The sequence below is a fragment of the Hypanus sabinus genome, chromosome X2 (genome assembly GCF_030144855.1).
Source record: "Hypanus sabinus isolate sHypSab1 chromosome X2, sHypSab1.hap1, whole genome shotgun sequence".
Lineage (NCBI taxonomy): Eukaryota > Metazoa > Chordata > Chondrichthyes > Myliobatiformes > Dasyatidae > Hypanus > Hypanus sabinus.
The window spans coordinates 1,782,241-1,802,461 of record NC_082739.1 but is presented as its reverse complement, the minus strand read 5'-3'; the positions used below and the strand labels follow the sequence as shown (position 1 = coordinate 1,802,461).

The following is a 20,221-nucleotide window of genomic DNA, read 5'->3' as shown; positions in this document are numbered from 1 at the left end:
TTCTGGTTGGCTGCCAGTGACTAGTGGTGTTCTTCAGGGGTCAGTACTGGGAGCACTACTTTTCACATTGTTTGTTAATAATTTGGAAAATGGAATTGGTGGCTTTGTGGCAAAGTTTGCAGATGATACAAAGGTAGGTGGAGGGGTAGGTAGTGCTGAGGAAGCAAAGCAATTGTATCAGAACTGACAAATTGGAAGAATGGGCAAAAAAGTGGCAGATGGAATACAGTGTTGGGAAATACAATGTTGGGATTTCCCATGCAGGTCCGCCAAAGAGCTTGATAAAGCAGCAAGTTTTTCAACAGGAGTCGTTGATTGACATACTGTGCACGGGAGTGTTCCCATGCAGGTCTGACAAAGAGCTTTTTAAAAACCCACTCTTTATAAAAGAGAGGTACCGCCTAGTGGAGTGGTCATCAAAGGAGTGGTTGTCACCGGAGTAGTCTTGAGTCCGAGTAGTTAGGCTTTGGCTCAGCGTGGCTTTGGTGAGAACAGGCGGAGGTCAGGTAAGTTTATTCCATATTTCTTATTCAACTCTACAGGGAATGGGGGGTATGTCTGTAGAACCAGGGTTCTGTTCTGGCTGTCAGTTGTGGGATTTCCACGAGACTTCCAGCCTACACAATGGCCACATCTGCACCAGGTACATGCAGCTCTTTAGAAACCATGTTAGGGAACTGGAGCTGCAGCTCGATGACCCTCGGCTTGTTAGGGAGAGTGAGGAGGCTACAGGGAGGAAGTCACCCCAAGGCTACAGGAGACAGGTAAATGGGTGACTGTCAGGAGAGGGAGGGGAGAACGTCAGATAGTGGAGAGTGCCCCTGTGGGTGCCCCCCCCCAACAGTAAGTACTCCAATTTGAGTACTGTGGGGGGGACAGCTTACCTGGGGAAAGCAAAAGTGACCATGCCTCTGGCCCTGAGGCTCAGAAGGATAGGGAACTGAAGAGGATGGCAGCAGTAATAGGGGATTCTATAGTTGGGGGACAGATAGGCTTTCTGTGGGCACGAAAAAGTAACACGGATAGTATTTTGCCTCCCAGGTGCCAGGGTTCGAGATGCTTCTGGATGCATCCGCAAACATAGAACCATCGAACCATAGAACGTTACAGCACAGAAACAGGCCTTTTACCCCTTCGACGTTTTACCTTTTCTCTCTCGATTAGAGAACATGTCTTATTAGGAAAGGTTGAGCAAGCTGGGACTTTTCTGTTTGGGATGAAGGACGATGAGGGGTGACTTGATAGAGGTGTACGAGATGATTGAAGGAGAGCATGGGGATGATTTCAGAGGCACTGTAGGTTTTCTACCCAGAGTGGTGGGTGCATGCAACACCTTGCCAGGAGTGTTGGTAGAGGCAGGTACATATGTCTGTATGTTATGCAGTGGAGAAGGTTAGCTTCAGAATGAATATTCTTGTACTTTTACAGAATCAGTAATGTAGCATGTCAACAGGCTATTTGGCCCAATTAGTCCATGTTGACCATGGAGCCTTCCTGAGATGGTCCTCTTTCTGTGTTAGACCCACATCCTTTTAAACTTGTCCATTTACTTGTCCAAGTGTATTTTAAATATTGTTTACCTGCCTCTACAGCTCCTCTTGCAGCTCATTCTAGATATCCACCACCCTCTGTGTGGAAAACCCTACCCTCAGCACCCCTTTAATTCTTTCCCCTCCCCACCTTAAACCTCCCATGTGCTTTGGTTTGGATTGGCATCATGGTCAGGTCATGCACTATTACCTTAGGTTTATAACAACACAGAAGGAAGCTATTCAGCTCATCGAGTGCACACCAAATCCAGTCCCCCTGCCCTATTTCCTGTACACCTGCCACATATTCCTTCTCCCAGTTGCCCATCGTTTTTCATTTTTCCGTGACCGTGGGAGGAAGCTGGAACATCCAGACAAAACCCAGGTAATCACGGAGAGAGGTGCAAACTCCACTTGAAGCCACAGAATGAGGCCGGTTCCCTGGAGCTGTGAGACAGCAGTACTAGCTGCTGTGTCACTTTGCCATCATCTCGCCAACCCTGTCCACCCACCCATTTAAGCACCGACGGCCTGATGCACACACGAGGATGGAGGGAGTCGAGGGATGGGGAGAACTAATTTGAGTGATCTGGGCTGTCAGCCATTATTTTCTATCTCAATCTCCTAGAAGAACTCAGCAGATCATGTAGCATCTTGGAGGAAAGGAATTGTTAATATTTCAAAATATTCCTTGAGCTGCTAGTTTGTTGCTCCAGATTCCAGAATTTGCAGTCTTTTGTCTCCTGCTCACCTTTACATGTTGATCCTGGAATCAGAACTGTCCTAGGATGGAAATGTTACCTTGGGGTCCAGTCTTCAGGCACTAACTTACTATTCTGAACACAAAGTCTGGAAATCCAGAGCAACTCGCACAAAACGCTGGAGGAACTCAGCAGGTCAGGCAATATCAATGGAAATGAACTAACAGCCAACATTTTGAGCTGAGATCCTCCTTCAGGACTGAGAAGGAAGGGAGATGCCGGAATAAAAAAGTGAGTGGAGGGGAAGGAGGGTAGCTAGAAGGAGATAGGTGAAGCCAGGTGACTGGGAAAGGTCAAAGGCTGGAGAGGAATGAATCTGATAGGAGAGGAGAGTGGACCATAGGAGAAAGGGAAGGAGGAGGGGACCCAGGGAGAAGTGATAGGCAGGTGAGAAGAAGTAAAAGGTCAGAGTGGAGGACTTGCTTATATTCTGTCTGGGTAGCCTCCAATCTGATAGCATGAAATTTGATTTCTCCTTCCAGTGAACAAATCTTTCCCCTTACCCCCTCCCTTCCCCCCATCATCCTCTATTCCAAGCTCTGTCCTTTTACTATTTCTCACCTGCCTATTCCCTCTGGGTTTCCTCCTGCTCCGCTTTCTGCTTTGGCCCACTCTCATAATGAGAGATCCTTTGCAAATCCCATTGATTAAATTGTTGCCCCTTTGCCAGATTCTTGCGGGAAGGTTTGTTAATGCTACACGGTGGGGTTTAGCCTAGAGTTGCAGGGGGATGGGAACCAGAGTGCCAGGACAATTAATGGAGAGGTTGGGGAGGCAGCTGTTGGTAAGACCTTATACAAAGTCGGGAATCACAAGTTTGAGCATGGTGTGACTAGTGTCCTGAGCTGTGAATATTTTAATGTAGGAAGTATCTTAGGAAAGGTGGATGATAGTACTAAAGATGAGGTAGCTGGTTTACAAACAGAGGCAATGTGTAGTAAGGAGAAGCTGTTGATAGGGCAAAATTGTAGTCAACGGGATGAGTTGCAAAGTAAAAGGCAGATGAAAGAGTGAACACAGGACTGAAGGTGTTGTATCTGAATGCGCGCAGTATACGGAACTTGCAGCACAGTTGCAGATTGGCAGGTATAATGTTGTAGGCATCACTGAGTCATGGCTGAAAGATTATAGATGGGAGCTGATGTCCAAGGATATACATTGTATTGAAAGGACAGGCAGGAAGGCAGAGGGGGCAGCATTGCTCTGTTGGTAAAAATTGAAATCAAATCATTAGAAAGAGGTGACATAGGGTCAGAAGGTTTTGAATCATTGTGGATAGGGCTAAGGAACTGCAAGGGTGAAAAGACCCTAATGGGAGTTGTACACAGACCTCCAAACAGCAATAAGGATGTGGTCTACAAATTACAATGGGAGATAGAAAATACATGCCAAAAGGGCAATGTTACAATAGTCATGGGGGAGTTCAAAATGTGGGTAGATTGAGAAAATCAGATTGGTGTGGGATTAAAAGAGGAAGAATTTCTGGAGTGCCCACGAAATGGCTTTTTAGAGCAGCTCATGATTGAGACTACTAGGGGATCAGCTGTTCTGGATTGGGTGTTGTGTAATGAACTGGAAGTGATTAGAGAGCTTAAGGTAAAAGAACCCTTAGGGGCAAGTGATCATAATACGATCAAATTCACCCTGAAATTTGAGAAGGAGAGGCTAAAGTCAGATGTATCAGTACTACAGTGGAGTAAAGGGAATCACAGAGGCATGAGAGAGGAGTTGGCCAAAATTAATTAGAAAAGAACACGGGCAGGGATGACAGCAGAGCAGCAATGGCTGGAATTTCTGGAAGCAATTTGACAGGCACAGGATATATACATCCCAAAAGTAGAAGTATTCTGAAGGAAAGATGACACAACTGTGGCTGACAAGAGAAGTCAAAACCACCATAAAACCCAAAGAGAGGGCATATAATAGAGCAAAAATTACTGGGAAGTTAGAGGATTGGGAAGCTTTTAAAAACCAACAGAGGGCAATCAAAAACATAATTAAGAAGGTAAAGGTGGAATAGGAACATAAGCTAGCCAATAATATTAAAGAGGATACCAAAAGTTTCTTCAGATACATAAAATGTAAAAGAGAGGCAAGAGTGGATATCAGACCGCTGGAAAACAATGCTGGAGAGTTAGTATGGGGGACAAGGAAATGGCAGATGAATTGAATAAGTATTTTGCATCAGTCTTCACTGTTGAATACACTAGCAGTATGGTGGAAGTTCCAGGTGTCAGGAGTCATGAAGTGTGTGAAGTTACCGTTACTAGAGAGATGGTTTTTGGGAAACTGAAAGGTCTGAAGGTAGATGTGTCACCTAAACCAAATGGTGTACACCCCAGGGTTCTGAAGGAGGTGGCTGAAGAGATCATGGAGGCATTAGTAATGATCTTTAAAGAATCACTAGATTCTGGAATGGTTTTGGAAGACTGGAAAATTGTAAATGTCACTCCACTCTTCAAGAAGGGAGAGGGGTAGAAGAAAGGAAACTATAGGCTAGTTAGTCTGACCTCAGTGGTTGGGAAGATGTTGGAGTTGGTTATTAAGGATGAAGTCTCACGGTATATGGAGGCACATGATAAAATAGGCCAAAGTCAGAATGGTTTCCTCAAGGAAAATCTTGCCTGACAAATCTGTTCAAATTCTTTGAAGAATTAACAAGCAGGATAGACAAAGGAGAATCGCCTGATGTTGTATACTTGGATTTTCAGGCCTTTGACAAGGTGCCACACTTGAGACTGCTTAACAGACTAGGAGCCCATGAAATTACAGGAAAGATACTGACATGGATAAAACAGTGGCTGATTGACAGGAGGTAAAGAGTAAGAATAAGGGGGGGGAGCTTTTCTGATTGGCTGCCGGTGACTAGTGGTGTTCCACAAGGGTTTGTGTTGAGACCGATTATTTTTACATTATATCTCAGTGATTTGGATGATGGAATCGATGGCTTTAGAGTTTTAGTAATAGAGAAAGACAACTGTGCTGCTCCAAAGAGCGCTATAGGAGGTCATTTTTACTCTCGGCCATTAGGCTATATAATGAGTCAACCTATAGCCGGGGAAGTGATGGCCCCCTTCTGTTAGACTGTTTGAGATTGCATATTTTTTAAGATGAAATAAAACTGAATTTATCCCAAAGGAAATTATTGTTGCAAGGTTGCTCAGTCAGAAATGTATACTTTAAAATACAAAATGTAAGCATTGAGGTATGAAAAAAGAATGCAAAATGTGCATTAAAAAGTAATAGTTCAAAATACCAATGTGCAATGAAACCATATACTGTGCCTACATACTCAAGGAAGAGGAGTTGTAGAGTGTTATAGCCACAGGGAGAAGGATCTCCTGTGGTGTTCAGTGGAATCAGTTTGTTACTAAAGGTGCTCCTCTGTTTGTCTAGGACGGGGGTCGGCAACCCGCGGCTCCGGAGCCACATGCGGCTCTTTTACCTCTGTGCTGCGGCTCCCTGTTGCTTTGGGAAATAATTGGTCTTTTGCAGCATCCGCGCCCATGGGGGTCAGGTTGAGGGAGGCTTAAAAGCAAGGCTGTTTAGTTCGAATAAAGTTATTCGACTGCAGTTTACTGACTGCGTGAGCACACCGCTACAACGTGTTTATATCACTATTAATATACGTCACCACTGCCAATTCCTGACACCCGCCAGTGCGCGATTTCTTTAATTTTTCGATCCAAGGTAGGCCAACTATGGAGAATTCTAAAAAAAGAAAAGTGACTGAAGAAAACAGAAAGTTTAATGATACGTGGACAGATTCATTTGCTTTCACTGTTGACGAGACTGGTTTACCGGTATGCTTAATATGCAATGAGAAACTAGCAAACAACAAAAAGTCAAATGTTGCAAAGCATTTCTAGAATAAACACGCAGCCTTTGCTCAAAAATATCCGGATGGAGATGAGAGAAAAAAAGCCGTTTCGGAACTGATGCGGAAGGTTGATCTGAGCAAAAATCATTTCAAGCAATGGATGAAGTCCGGAAAACCAACGACATACGCTAGTTATATTGCCGCTCAGGAAATAGTCAGGCATGGGAAGCAGTTTACAGATGGTGAATATATAAAAGAATCTTTCATTAAGATTTCAGAACATCTATTCACGGTCTTTAAAAACAAGAGTGAAATTGTGCAGAAAATCAGGGATATGCCCCTCTCTGCAAAGACTGTCAAAGACAGAACCATAAAAATGGCAGAAGACATCACAAGACAGCAAATTAAAGACAACAATTCAGCTGTGGCCTACTCGATTGCCTGTGACGAGTCTAAAGACAAAGGTGATATTGAACAAATAGCGTTGTTCTGCCGGTATGTAAACTCTGCCGGGCCACAGGAAGAACTGATTGAGTTGATACCTCTAAAAGACCAAACACGGGGGGAGGACATCTGTGAGGCTGTCTTGAATTGTTTAAGAGCCAAAGGAATAAAGACTACCCACCTGGTGTCAGTAGCTACTGATGGGGCACCGAATATGACGGGAACGCACAAGGGAATTGTGGTTTTACTGCAGAAGTCGCTGGACAGAAAGCTGCTGATTTTTCACTGCATCTTGCATCAAGAGGCACTGTGCGCTCAAACATTTCCTCCGGAATGCACAGAAGTAATGGATGTTGTCATTCAGATTGTCAATAAAATAATGGCAAAAAGTTTAAATCACCGTCAATTCCGTTTGTTACTGGACGAGCTGGAAAGCGCATATTCTGATCTCCTGCTGCACAACAAAGTCTGGTGGCTGTCCAGAGGGGAGGTGCTGAAACGCTTTGTCGCGTGTCTGGAAGAAGTGAACACTTTCCTGGGCAGCAAAGGGCTGGAAAAGCTACACTTCATGGTAGACATGACAGAGCACCTGAACACGCTGAACACAGCTCTTCAGGGGAAAGGACGTACAGCCCTACACATGTTGGAGGAGTTTCGGCATTCGAGCGCAAGTTGACAGTGCTTGCCAGAGATTGACAGAAAGGCACTTTGTCTCACTTCCCCAATTTGAGAGAGTTCAAACAAGGTCACGACATGATAAGTTCGGAGTATTTACATTCTGCAATCATCGCAATGCAAACATCGTTTGGGAAACGCTTCTGTGAGTTCAGAGAGGAAAAAAACACATTATCCTTCCCGGTCACTCCCCCAAGCATCGATTCATCTCTACTGAATACGACTGCATTGGCAGGTGTGAGTAAACCTGATCTTGAGATGGAACTGGCCGAAATAGCCGACAAAGACATATGGGTGTCCAAGTTTAGACGCTTGACAGCAGACCTTGAAGATGTTGCCCGTCAGAAGGCCGTTCTTGCTCAGAATCAGAAATGGAGTGATATTGAAAACCTCCTTAAACTGGACAAACTTGTGTTCGAAACATGGAATGCTATCCCCGACATTTATGTAAACATTAAAAAGTATGCGCTTGGAGTCCTGTCGATTTATGTATGTGAGCAGGTGTTCTCCAACATGAACTTTATTAAAAACAAACATCGCGCACGCCTCACAGATGACAGCTTGCGATCCTGTGTAAAGATGAAGGTGACGTCATACAGCCCTGATGTGCAGACGCTGTGCGCTGAGGTCCAGGAGCAGAAATCCCATTAACCAAGTATGATACATATTTTAATTGCCTATTATTTTAGGAATATTCATATTTTTTCATTGTTCAGTGAAATAGTCCTTTTATTTTTCAGGTTGACAGCTGGCTGACGTTATTTTTGGTTTGCTGCTGGCGGAAAATTTAAGTTCAGCGTTTTTCATAAATACAAGAAGAACTCAAATAGACATTGAGTATTTTACTTAAAAGTAACCTTCAACCCAACGTCTTTTTTTCGGAGTTCAAAATGTTTTTGTTGCATGCAGAAATGTAATTTCGTTTTCTCTGCAGGAGTTCATCAATTTCATAAATGCAACACATTATAATTTGTTTATACATAGCATAAAGGCAAAAAAAAACGTTGTATGCAGTGTTATTTCATTTTAAAAGTCAAACGGGTTTTGCGGCTCCCAGTGTTTTCTTTTCTGTGGGAAACGGGTCCAAATGGCTCTTTCAGTGGTAAAGGTTGCTGACCCCTGGTCTAGGATGTCATGGAGGGGGTGAGAGGGATTGTCCATAATGCTCCGTAGCTTCTGCAGCTACCTTCTCTCAGTCACACCACCAGGGAATCCGGTTCCACCCCCAGAACAGAACCAGCCTTCCTGACGAGCTTATCCATCTTCTTGGCATCAGCTGCTCTCACCCTGCTGCCTCAGCGTAGACTGGAATGCTAGCCACCACTGAGTCAGACGTTTATGACCAGTGCCTCCCCAGGAAGTACAGTCGGCTCTGTCCCGTCTTGTACAGAGCCACTGTATTTTTAGTTCAGTCCAGTTTATTGTCCGGGGAGTTCCCAGGCATTTGTAGTCCTGGATGACTTCCAAGTCTATTCCTTTTCTTACTTCTCTTCTAATATTTGTATGTTTATGTCTGTGCACCTGCAATGCTACTGTGTCACTGTAATTTCCTTTAGGATCGATAAAGTATCTATCACATTTAAAAGACATTTGGACATGAATCGGGCAGTTTTGAGGGAGATGGGTTAAATGCAGGCAAATGGGACTAAGCTTGCTTAGGCAGATTGGGCTGCATGGATGAATTTTTCTGAAGGGTGTATCACTGTGATGCTGCACGTGTACTGTATATTGAGGGTTAAGATTAGAGTAATGGAGATGGTGACGATCCTGTGGAATTTTATCTTTACAAGAGTTTGTGGAGGGTGAGCAGCTTGGGATTTGGGAGAGAATGGGCGGCACTGTAGCATAGTGGTTAGCGTAATACTAACACAGCACCAGCGACCCGCGTTTAGTTCCACTACTCTCTGTAAGGAGTTTGTGTGTTCTCCCTGTGACTGAGTGGGTTCCCCCGGATGCTCAGGTTTCCGCCCACATTCCAGAGATGTACGGGTTAGTAGGTTAATTGGTCACTCGGGTGGAGTGGGCTCATTGGGCGGAAGGGCCTGTTACCGTGCTCTATCTCTAAATAATTAACATAAAAATAACTAAATAAAGGATTGAATTGAGTGGAGCAACAGGTTGGCAAGGGCTGAATGGCTGTTCCTATTTTCTCTGCTTGCATGTTTCCAGCTGGTGGGAGTTACTTCAGCCAGTGGGTGGTGAGTCTGGGGAATTCATTGCCCCAAAAGTTTTTGGGTGTATGTACGGTCGAGATTGATCGGTTCCAGATTGGTAAGGGGTTAAGGGTTATGGGGCAGAGGCAGAAGAATAAGGTTGGGAAGAGGACAAAAACAGCATTGAGTGAATGGCTCAGCAGATGTGACGGGCTGGATGTCCTGATTCGACTCCTATATCTTCTAGTTGTAACATCGAGCAAAGTGTAGTGTGATGGCTGGCTCACTTGCACAGACAGTCGGACACCAGTCTGAGCCCAGTGTAGTCAACCTCCTCATCCTGCTGAGCTTGAGGTGGTGTTGGGTTATTGTAGCAAGCTACAGTGAAAAGCATTTGTTTTGCCTGCCATCCAGACAGAAAGTCAGAACGTTGTGGGCCAAAGGGCCTGTAATGTGTTGTAGATTTCTATGTTCTATTTTCTAGACCAATCATTCCATGTAGAAGTACATCAAGGCAGCAAAAAAACAAAAAGGTCTGGATAGAGTGGATGTGGAGAGGATGTTTCCTGTGGTGGGAAGTCTAGGACCAGAGAACACCGCCTCAGAATAGAAGGATGTCCCTTTAAAACAGGGATGATGAGGAATTTCTTTAGCCAGAGGGTGGTGAATCAGTGGAAATCATTGCCACAGAGAACTATGAAGGCCAAGTTATTGGGTATATTTAAAGTGGATGTTTGATTAGTCAGGACATTAAAGGTTACGGGGAGAAGGCAGGAGAATGTGGGTGAGAGGAATAACAAATCAGCCATGATTGAATGATGGAGCAGACTTGATGGGCCGAATGGCCTAATTCTGCTCCTATATCTTATTATCTTTATTATCCATCCCTCTCATTGTCTACCGTACCTGTTTCAAAAGGCACTTAAAGCAACCATAGAGTGTGCTGGGTCAGAGGTCAGGTTAGCAGAAAGATATCAACAAAACTTGATTTTTTTTTGTAACAATCCAGTAATCCTTTAGTCCTTTTCTAATGAATCCATTTTTAAGTGTGATTTCAAAGTTATTTGTTCTATAACAGCCACTTGTTTCTTTTATCAAGGATTGGAATTGCTAAATGATTAATTTAATTGGTAATATTTTCTACTTTCCAAAACTGCAGCATTGCATACACCCTGACACTGCAAGGTCATACACTAGATCCGGCCTTCTGGTCAAATCTTGTGTTCAGATTCAGGTTTATTTATTGCGCGTAGTCGAAACAGTCAGTGAAATGTGTTGTCTGCGTTAACAATTAACACACCCAAGAATGTGCTGCGGACAGCCCACAAGCATCACCACTCATTCCAGCAACAGCATAACATGTCCACAGCATTCAGCGGACCAACACAACACCAATAACATTAACACCAAGAAGCCCCTTTCTCTCCAGTCCCAGCACTGGTCCCGCACAGTCATCAGTCTTCTGACCTCTAGGCTATCTGACCCAGTGGCTTGTTTGGGAAGAAAACTTGTTTATTGAAAAGTTTATTCAATCATAATTTGATATGTTTCTCAGCCATTTGAAAAGTTGCGTATTTGCAATTCCATTTGACTAAAGAAAAGGTACTTACTACTTATTTGCATTTTAACTTTGTACATTAACATGTCAAACTGGAAATGTGGGTTGGGATTATTTAAACCAAGCACTTTAATATATTGAACAATGAAGAGAGTTTAACAATACACAAATGTTGCGTTGCTGGACTTGTATTCCAGTCTATTGATTTTGTGACACGAATCAAAGTCAAGTTTATTATCATATGCACAAGGAGTGCAAATTGGCTAGTTCTCCTTCCCCTCCCCCTACCTCCTTCTAGCATCTTCCCCCTTCCTTTCCAGTCCTGAGAAAGGATCTTGGCCTAAAATATCAACTATTGATTCCTCTCCATAGATGCTGCCTGACCTGCTGAGCTCCTCCAGCATTTTGTGTGTGTGATTCTGCATTTCCATTACCTCTTGTGGTACATGTAAGCACATTCATAGTCCTGCTGCCCAGGGAGAGTTCATGGGATTCTGGATCACGGGTGAAAATCAGAAACCTACAGATACTGGATATCTGAAAGTGCTGGTAGTGCTCAGCAGGTCAAGTAGTGCCTACAGGCGCTTGGTCTCTCGTGCTTTTTTATTATGGCAACAGGGAGAGTTAATTGTTTTTTCAGCAGGGTGTGGAAGACGCTCATTCCAAAGGTTTATTTATTTTTTCTGCAGAAGTGGCCTTTCCAGAACTTTGAGGCTAGGATTTCTATCATTGCATTTGGATTTCTGCTTAAAATCATTTTAATCTTGACCTCAAACTTCAAGGGTCACTTTAATGGAGGATAACAGTCGTGTAGTGGTTAGGGTAATGCTGTTGCAGGACCAGTGACCCAGGTTCAATTCTGTACATTCTCCCTGTGACTGTGTGGATTTCCTTTGAGTGTTCGTGTTTCCTCCCTTATTCCAAAGACGTGCAATTTAGGAGGTTAATTAATCACATGGGTGTGTGTAATTGGGCAGCACGGGCTCGTTGGGCTGCAAGAACCTGTTAGCATGTTGTATCTCTAAATAAAACTGCCACTTAATGTTTTTTTTGTTTTTCACACCATTCTCTGTAAACTCTAGACCAGGCATGGGCAAACTACGGCCCGGGGGCCATATGCGGCCCGTTAAGCTTTTTAATCCGGCCCGCAGAACTTGATGAAATTATATTAATAAACCTTGTTAATGTTTTTTCCCCGCAATTCTGGCGTTTTCCCAATAGATGACGCACTCTATATACATTGACCTTTGTTGAGGTGCAGCCTATTACTCCACATTTGCGCTTTACTCTTTGTTCGGCTCGACCTATTTGTGTGAACAGGCGTTCAGCGTCATGAACATCAGCAAAGCCAGCCACAGATCCAAGTTAACTGACCAACTCCTCAGATCCATCCTGAGAATCGCCACAACAAAACTCAATCCAGACTTTGATGCGCTGGCTAAAAAGGGAGACCAACAACACTGTTCCCACTGAAATTAAAAATAAGTTCCTTCGTTGTGTTATGTAAAAAATGCATTTGAAAATATTTTTTTCAATAAGCCTTACATGTTACATGTCATTCCTGTTAAGTGATGGACATGAGTAGTGCGCAGGTGCACGTACGTTCTCAAAATAAAAAATGTGCTCCAGATCAAATAACACGCTCCGCATACTGGCGCGCTGTCACTGTTCTGTCCTTGTGCTGGTCGTTGTTGAGTTTTGGCACAGGGGATAATTGAATAAGAAGGAGCAGGACAAGTAGACCTGCATCTTCTACCGTTTTTGAAATAAAGACAGTCAGGAGGAGAGTGATGATGATAATATCTTGAAGGATAACAGAACTTTCAGTGCTTTAAAATAATAACTGTTACTATTAAAAAAGCTGTATTTTATTCATTTAATTTTCAGTGTTTTAAAAGTCATTTCAATAAACAGCTAAATACCATGGGACTTCAAAGACAGATATTTTGTTGTAGTGCATTTGTTCATTTTCAATTGAAATTAAAGCACATGTTTTCTACATATCCCATGATATTTTATTTTCTCTTATGAGGTGTATTACCAAAACACTCGTCCACCTGCTCCTGGTCCAGCCCCCCTGTCAAATTTTAGAACCCTTTGTGGCCCACAAGTCAAAAAGTTTGCCCACCCCTGTTCTAGAGACTGCTGTGTGTGAAAATCCCAGGAGCTCAGCAGTTTCTGAGATACTCAAACCACCCCATCTGGCACCAACAATCATTCCACAGTCGAAGTCACTTAGATCACATTTCTTCCCCATTCTGATGTTTGGTCTGAACAACAACTGAACCTCTTGACTGTGTCTGCATGCTTTTATACATTGAATTGCTGCCACGTGATTTGCATTAACAAGAAGAAATACAGATATACCTAATGGAGTGGTAATTGAGTATATATGTGTGCACAGGTGCAATTAAGAACTTGTAGTAGCATCACACATCACATCAGATCAGATGCACAACAATCAGAAGAGAAACATAAATTAATGGTGTAAATTATACAAGAAAGAACACAATTAGAACCAAAGTCCATTGTTGTATGTGGTAAAAGTGGGGCTTTCATTCAGAAAGATGGGAGCTGCTGTTCCAGCTGAATTGAATGTAAAACTAACACTAGCCTCTGAAAGGATTAATTCTACCGTCTGTCTGAATTAACAGTGTTTTGTCCTTTCTGCAGACAGAGGGAGTGCGCGTCCACGTAAATGTTCTCTCCGAGCAAGCCAAAAATCCGGTTCTCTTTGTGATCCGACAGCAGAAAGCGGTGGTCTCCTTCCAGGCACCACTGATGCTCAGGGGTCTGTGAGTATCGCCGGAGTTCCTCATTTCAGTGGCCGTGCCGCACCTCTTTTCCCGGTGTCTCCCGCATTGGTTTAGTATGGACACGCTAGCCTTCCAGTGACGGCAGGAAATAAGACAGGAGTCTGCGAATGGTGAAATCTAGAGCAAAACAGAACAAATCGCTGGAGGAACTCTGATCAATGTTCAAGCAGCGTCTGTGGATTAAGGCCCTGACGCAGAATTGTGTCCTGGAACATCAAAAATCTGACTGCCTCTACAGATGCTGCTTGATGTATTGTCATCCTCCAGCAGTTTGCGTTTTTTTTAAAGAAAGCAACATCAGTCTATAGCAACACGTCACGCAGCATCTACGATGGGGAATACACAATTATTGTTTCGGGCCTGCTGAGTTCTTTCAGCATTTTGTGAGTGTGAACCTGGATTTTCTGCACCTGCCAAATCTCCCATATTTATGATATGCACTTAAATAGTTTCTTTTACAGCTTCAGGATGTTCTGGCCTTATTGAGTACGGGGGTTGGAACTTTATGTTGTATATGAGACATTTGTGAGGCTTAGAGTATTGTCTATAGTTTTGATCATCTTGTTATAGGAAAGACATCATTAAGTTACAAAGAGTGCAAAGAAAGTTTGCCAGAATGTTGCCGGGACTTGAAGCTCCAAGTTAAAGGCAGAGGTTGGGAAGGCTGTGTCCTGATGAAAGGTTTCGGCCTGAAACATCGACTGTTTATTCCCCTCTATAGATGCTGCCTGGCCTGTGAGTTCCTCCAGCATTTTATGTGTGTCACTTGGGAAGGCTCGGATTTTATTCCTTGAAGCGTGGGAGACTGAGGGGTACCCTTATAGATGTGTATAAAAAAACATGAGAGCACAGATTTAGTGAAAGCACACAGTCTTTTTCCCAGGGTAAGTAAATCAAAAATAGAGGGCATGGGTCTGGGGATGAGAGTGGGGGGATTGGCGCGCACGGTTAGCGCAACATTCATATAGCTTGAGGCATTCTGCAGTTCAGAGTTCAATGTCAGCGCAGTCTGTAAGGAGTTTGTATATTCTCCCCGTAACTGCCTGGGTTTCCTCCCACAGTCCAAAGGACATGTGGGTTAGTAGGTTAATTGGTCACTGTAAGTTGTTCAGTGATTAGGCTAGGGTTAAGTCGGTGGGTTGCTGTGTAGTGTGGGCTTCTTGGGCTGGAAGAGCCACTTTCACACTGTATTTCTATATAAATGAAAACAACAGGGACCTAGGGGATGATAACTTCATATAGAAGAGTGATTTGCCAGAGAACATGGCCAAGGCAGGTACAAGAGCATTTAAGGTATTTGGACAGGTACATGGATAAGAACAATATCGAGGGATATGAGCTGAACATGGACAAATGCAACCATCTTAGTTGGGTAACATGATTGGGCTGAAGGACCTGTATTTGTTTGAAACCACTCCCTGGCCAGTGAAACACCTTTCGAAGTGTGATCAAGGAAAGAGGACAAAGAGCACTGCTGAATCCTCACTTCAGCAGTCTGAAAATCTGAATTTAATTCATGAAATGAATTTGTGAAAGGTCAGATTGTCATGAGCAGAAGTGAAAGTTTCGAACTGGTCAACAGAAGAAGTGTTGCCTCTTTGCATGTAATGGACACCTGGGCACTTCTTTGCAATATGGAAGGTATGCTAAACAGTATTGGGTGAGCAGCGCGGTGGTGTAGTGGTTAGCACAACGCTCTGCACCGCGTTGGCCATCTGTGGCAGTGAATTTCACAGGTTCAGCACCCTCTGGCTAAAGAAATTCCTCTTCATCTCTGTTCTAAAGGGACATCCTCTCCATATCCGCTCAATCTAGTCCTTTCAATATTTGAAATGTCGCAGTGAGATTCCTCGCTCATTCTTCTAAACTCCAGTGGGTACAGGCCCAGTCATCAAATGGTCCTTATATGTTAACCCTTTCATTCCTGGAATCATCCTTGTGAACCTCCTCTGGACCCTCTCCAATGCCAGCACATCTTTTCTTAGATAGAGGCCCAAAACTGCTCAAAATGCTCGCAAGTGCAGTCTGACCAATGCCTTTTAAAGCCTCAGCATTAAAGTTCATAGCAAGTCTTTTATCAAAGTATGTCATCATATGCAACCCTCAGATTAATTTTCTTGAGGGCATACTCAATAAATCTACAGAATAATAACCGTAATAACCGAATCAGTGAAAGACCACACTAACTTGGGCATTCAACCAGAATGCAGAAGACAACAAACTCTGCAAATACATAAAGAAAGAAATAATAATAAATAAACAATAAATATCAAGAACTTGAGATGAAGAGTCCTTGAAAGTGAGTCCATAGGTTGTGGGAACAGTTCAGTGATGGGGCAAGTGAAGTTATCCCCTCTGGTTCAAGAACCTGGAGGTATGAGTCCTGAGGCTCCTGAGGCTCCTGTAGCATCAGTGAGAAGAGAGCATGTCCTGGGTGGTTAGGGTCCCCAGTGATGGATGCTGCTCTCCTGAGACAGCATTTCATGTAGATGTGCTCAGTGGTTGGGAGGGCTTCACCTGTGATGGACTGGGGCATATCCAATAATTTCTGTAGGATTTTTTGTTCAAGGGCATTGGTGTTTCCATACCAGGCTGTGATGCAGCCAGTCAATATACTCCTGGACCCAGGACAGATCCTCAGAAATGAGGAATTTAAAGTTGCTGACCCTCTGCCCCTCTGATCGCCTGATGAGGAGTTATGGACCTCTGGTTTCCTCCACTTGAAGTCAGTAATCAGTATCTTGGTTTTGCTGACATTGCGTAAAAGGTTGTTGTTATGACACCACTCAGCCAGATTTTCAGTCTCCCTCCTGTACACTGATTCCTCACCACCTTCAATTTTGATTCAGCGAATGACAGTGGTGTCATCAGCAAACTTAAACACGGCATTGGAGGTGAGCTTAGCCACAGTCATAAGTGTAAAGTGAGTAGAGCAGGGGACTAAGCACACAGCCTGGTGGTACACCTGTGCTGATGGAGATTATGGAGGAGATGTTGTTACCAATCTGAATTGACTAGGGTGAGAATATCCAGGATCCAATTATTCAAGGAGGTATTGAGGCCAAGGCCTTGAAGCTTATTGATTAGTCTTGAGGGGATGACGGTATTGAATGCCAAGATATTACATCCTTGCTTTTATATCCTAGACATCTCAAAATGAATGCTAATGTCACATTTGTCTCCATCACCACAGACTTAACCTGCAAGTTAACCTTTAGGGAATCCTGCACAAGGGCTCCCAAGTCCCTTTGCACCTCAGATTTTTTTAATTTTCTCCCCGTTTGTAAAGTAGTTGCTGTGGGATTGAAATTGGCCATCACAGATCAAGGGAGAAATAATGGATGCTGAGATGCAGGGACTCACTTTCCCTGGATTCTCTGCTGCAGTTTGTGTGTGTGTGGACCCTGAGAATTGAAAGTTGTGTTAAATTTCATGCTGTGATATTTTTTTTTGAAAACTGGCTAGCAGCCCAGGCGTGTAGAGATGCCTTCCTGTTGCGTCTTTGATTGTTACTCGTTTTCCTGTATGTGTGTGACGCAAGGCAAGGCAATCTAATATCATCCTCTTGAACTGCCTTTGAGAAGGTGATGCTGGTTTTATAGTGAAGGTCCCCTCATAGTGCAGTGAATTTCAACACTTTGACACAAAGAGGTGAAGGACAGCTGTGATGGGGTATGATTTGTTGACATCGGGGAGAGCTGGTGTTATTATATACCTGCTGCTCAAATCCACTGAAGTAGTTTGTGTTTTAAGAGTTTCTACCAGACATTTAAACAAACTTCTGAAAATGAAGTAATCTGTAGTGTCCACTTTAAAGGTGTAGAGTATATTTAAGCCAGATACATAGCACTGGAAGAACCCAGCTTCTAAAGATAAAGTTTAAGATTAGCTTTCTTTGTCACATGTACATCAAAATGTGTTGGTTTGAATCGACGACCAATACAGTCCAATGATTGTGCAGGGGGAGACCCACAAGTGTTGCCACACTTCCAGTGTCAAGATGGCCACACTTCCCACAACAGATAGTGGGGCAAAATGGACAGAAAAACATTTTGGTTTGAAACCCTTCATCTTGCCCACAGGAAACAAATATCAGAACTTTGTGACCTAACCAAACATTTCCATTTCTAATGTGTCCCAGCACATAAAGCTTCCTGCTGGTCATTATCTATATTAACTTTCCTACAAAATAAGGACTTGTTCATTAAAAATTAAGGTGTGGTGAAATTTCTTTATTGGGGTGAATCTCTGGAATTCTCTGTCACATCATTAGAGACCCTTTCAGGAAGAGTTAATAAATATTAGGGTGCCACAGTAGCGTAATGGATAACGCAGTGCTATTACAGTTCACGGTATCAGGGTTCAGAGTTCAATTCCGATGCTGTTTGTACATTCCTTCCCGTGACTGCATGGGTCTCCTCCAGGTGCTCCAGTTTCTTTCCACAATCCAAAGATGTACCGGTTAATTGGTCATTGTGAATTAGGCTGGTGTTAAATCAGTGGGCTGCTGGATGGTATGGCTCAATGGGTCAGAAGAGTTTGTTCTGTGCTACATCTCTAAATAAAATAAAATATTTGAAAGATTTAGGCGATTTAGGGTTATGGGTAACTAGCTCAATTAACCTCTGGAATGTGGGAGGAAGCCAAAGCACCAAAAGGAAACCCGCATAGCCATGGAAAAGCCTACAAACTCCTTACAGCAGTGGGAATTGAACCTGCATCACTGGCACTCTGATAGTGCTACTGTTACCATGCACCCTAATTATTAAATAAGATTAACTGGCTTCTGGTGTGCAAATGGAAGCTGATTTGAAATTTGGGGAGAGTACTGTCAGATGAGTGTGGGATTACTGTAAATGTGTGCATGATGGTTGTCATGAGCTTGATGGGCCGAAGGGCCTGTGTCTGTGCTGTCTGATGCTCATACTCTAGAACCAAATGCCTGAGATATCCTCACATTAATCCAACACTGAAAACCGGAGTGGACCTTTTCCCCATTGAGTTCCACACAACACATAACTATACAGAACTGCATGCTCCCCAAGGTAAAGAGATCAGCTAACTTACTTACTGCCTGTTAAACCACTGGCCTTTTGGGCAACAATGAAGGTCCTTCATCTCTCTTTTCTTGGCCACTAAGATGGAGAAGGAATCTTCATTGCTGTATCCGTAACTATTTTGTTTGACCAGTCGGGGTTGAGCTGAACCCTTGAACCCGGAGGACCGGTGGACCGCTCTTAGTCTGGCCTCTACCCTTCCACCTATTTGGCATGGGTGACCCTACCAAAGCATCAAGCCAACACAGCTCTCTGGGTCATCGAGGCATGCAAGCCTCTGAACCCTACAACAAGGTTGTGGCCCACTTGGAGAGGGTAAAGCGATTAAAGGTCAGCTTTGTTCGTCATCTGTACATTGAAGCATATAGTGCTTGCGTCAATCCGATCAACGAGGATCGCACTGGTCAGCTCGGAGGTGTGGACGTGCTTCCAGCACCAACATAGCATGCCCATGACTCAGCAACCCTAACCCGTGTGTCTTTGGAATGTGGGAGAAACCGGAACAGCCGGAGTAAATCTGCGTAGTCGCGGGGAAAACGTAAAAACTCCTTACAGAGAGTGCTGGGAGTCGAGCCCCGATCTTAACGCTGGCATTGTAAAGTGTTGAGCTAACCTCTATGCTACTGTCCCACCCTAGGCAGTTCACCTGTGTCTAATTAAACAACAGTGGACAGGGAGATGTTGGAACAGATGAGCAGAAGCTTGGTCAACAAGACCTCTTTGGATTGTTGCACTGATGCTGGCAGAATATTTGCACTGACCATGCCCAGCTTCCCTGCTGACATGGAGGTGAGGTGAGATTAGTGTATGCCTGGCCCAGCAAAGTGCTACAGGCCCTTCCACAGTACCCAGCAACCCCAAGCCTAGCCAGTGGACAATTTACAGCGACCAATCAACCTACATGGTACGTTGTTGGACTGTGGGAGGAAACCGGAGCACCGGAGGCAAAACGCGCACAGTCCGTGGGGAAGACACACAGACTCCTCACTGGGGATGATGGGATTGAACTCTGAACTCCGACACCCCAAGCTATAATAGTGTCGCACTATGGCACCCTCTTGCATGGAACAATCTGGTGAAATGGAAAGACAGGAGAAATTGGTGCCAGTCAAAAGCAAGGTCAACGTTGTCACCATCAGTGAGACTTGGTTGCAGGAGGGGCAGGACTGGCAGCTCAACACCCCAGGGTTCCGTTGTTTTAGACATGACAGAGTGGGAGGGATTAAAGGAGGAGGGAATGGCCTTTCTAGTCACGGCAGTGCTCAGTCAAGACAGACTGGAGAACTCAACCAGTGAGGCATTAGGGTGGAACTCAGAAATAAGAAAAGCATGACCACATTAATGGGGTTATATTACAGACAGACCAAGGGACATAGAGAAACAAATTTGTAAAGAGATTGCAGACTGT

At 43.9% G+C, this 20,221-nt stretch overlaps 1 protein-coding gene across 3 annotated transcripts in view; it reads left to right on the top strand.

Annotated features, from left to right (window-relative positions):
• Positions 1–20,221, top strand: part of sidt2 (SID1 transmembrane family, member 2) — a 121,040-nt gene that overhangs the window by 6,047 nt on the left and 94,772 nt on the right. For all 3 annotated transcript variants that reach the window (XM_059956789.1, XM_059956791.1, XM_059956788.1), the window contains exon 2: positions 13,614–13,735. In XM_059956789.1, the coding sequence (XP_059812772.1) occupies positions 13,614–13,735 (122 nt within the window). The remainder of the gene's footprint in view (positions 1–13,613; positions 13,736–20,221) is intronic.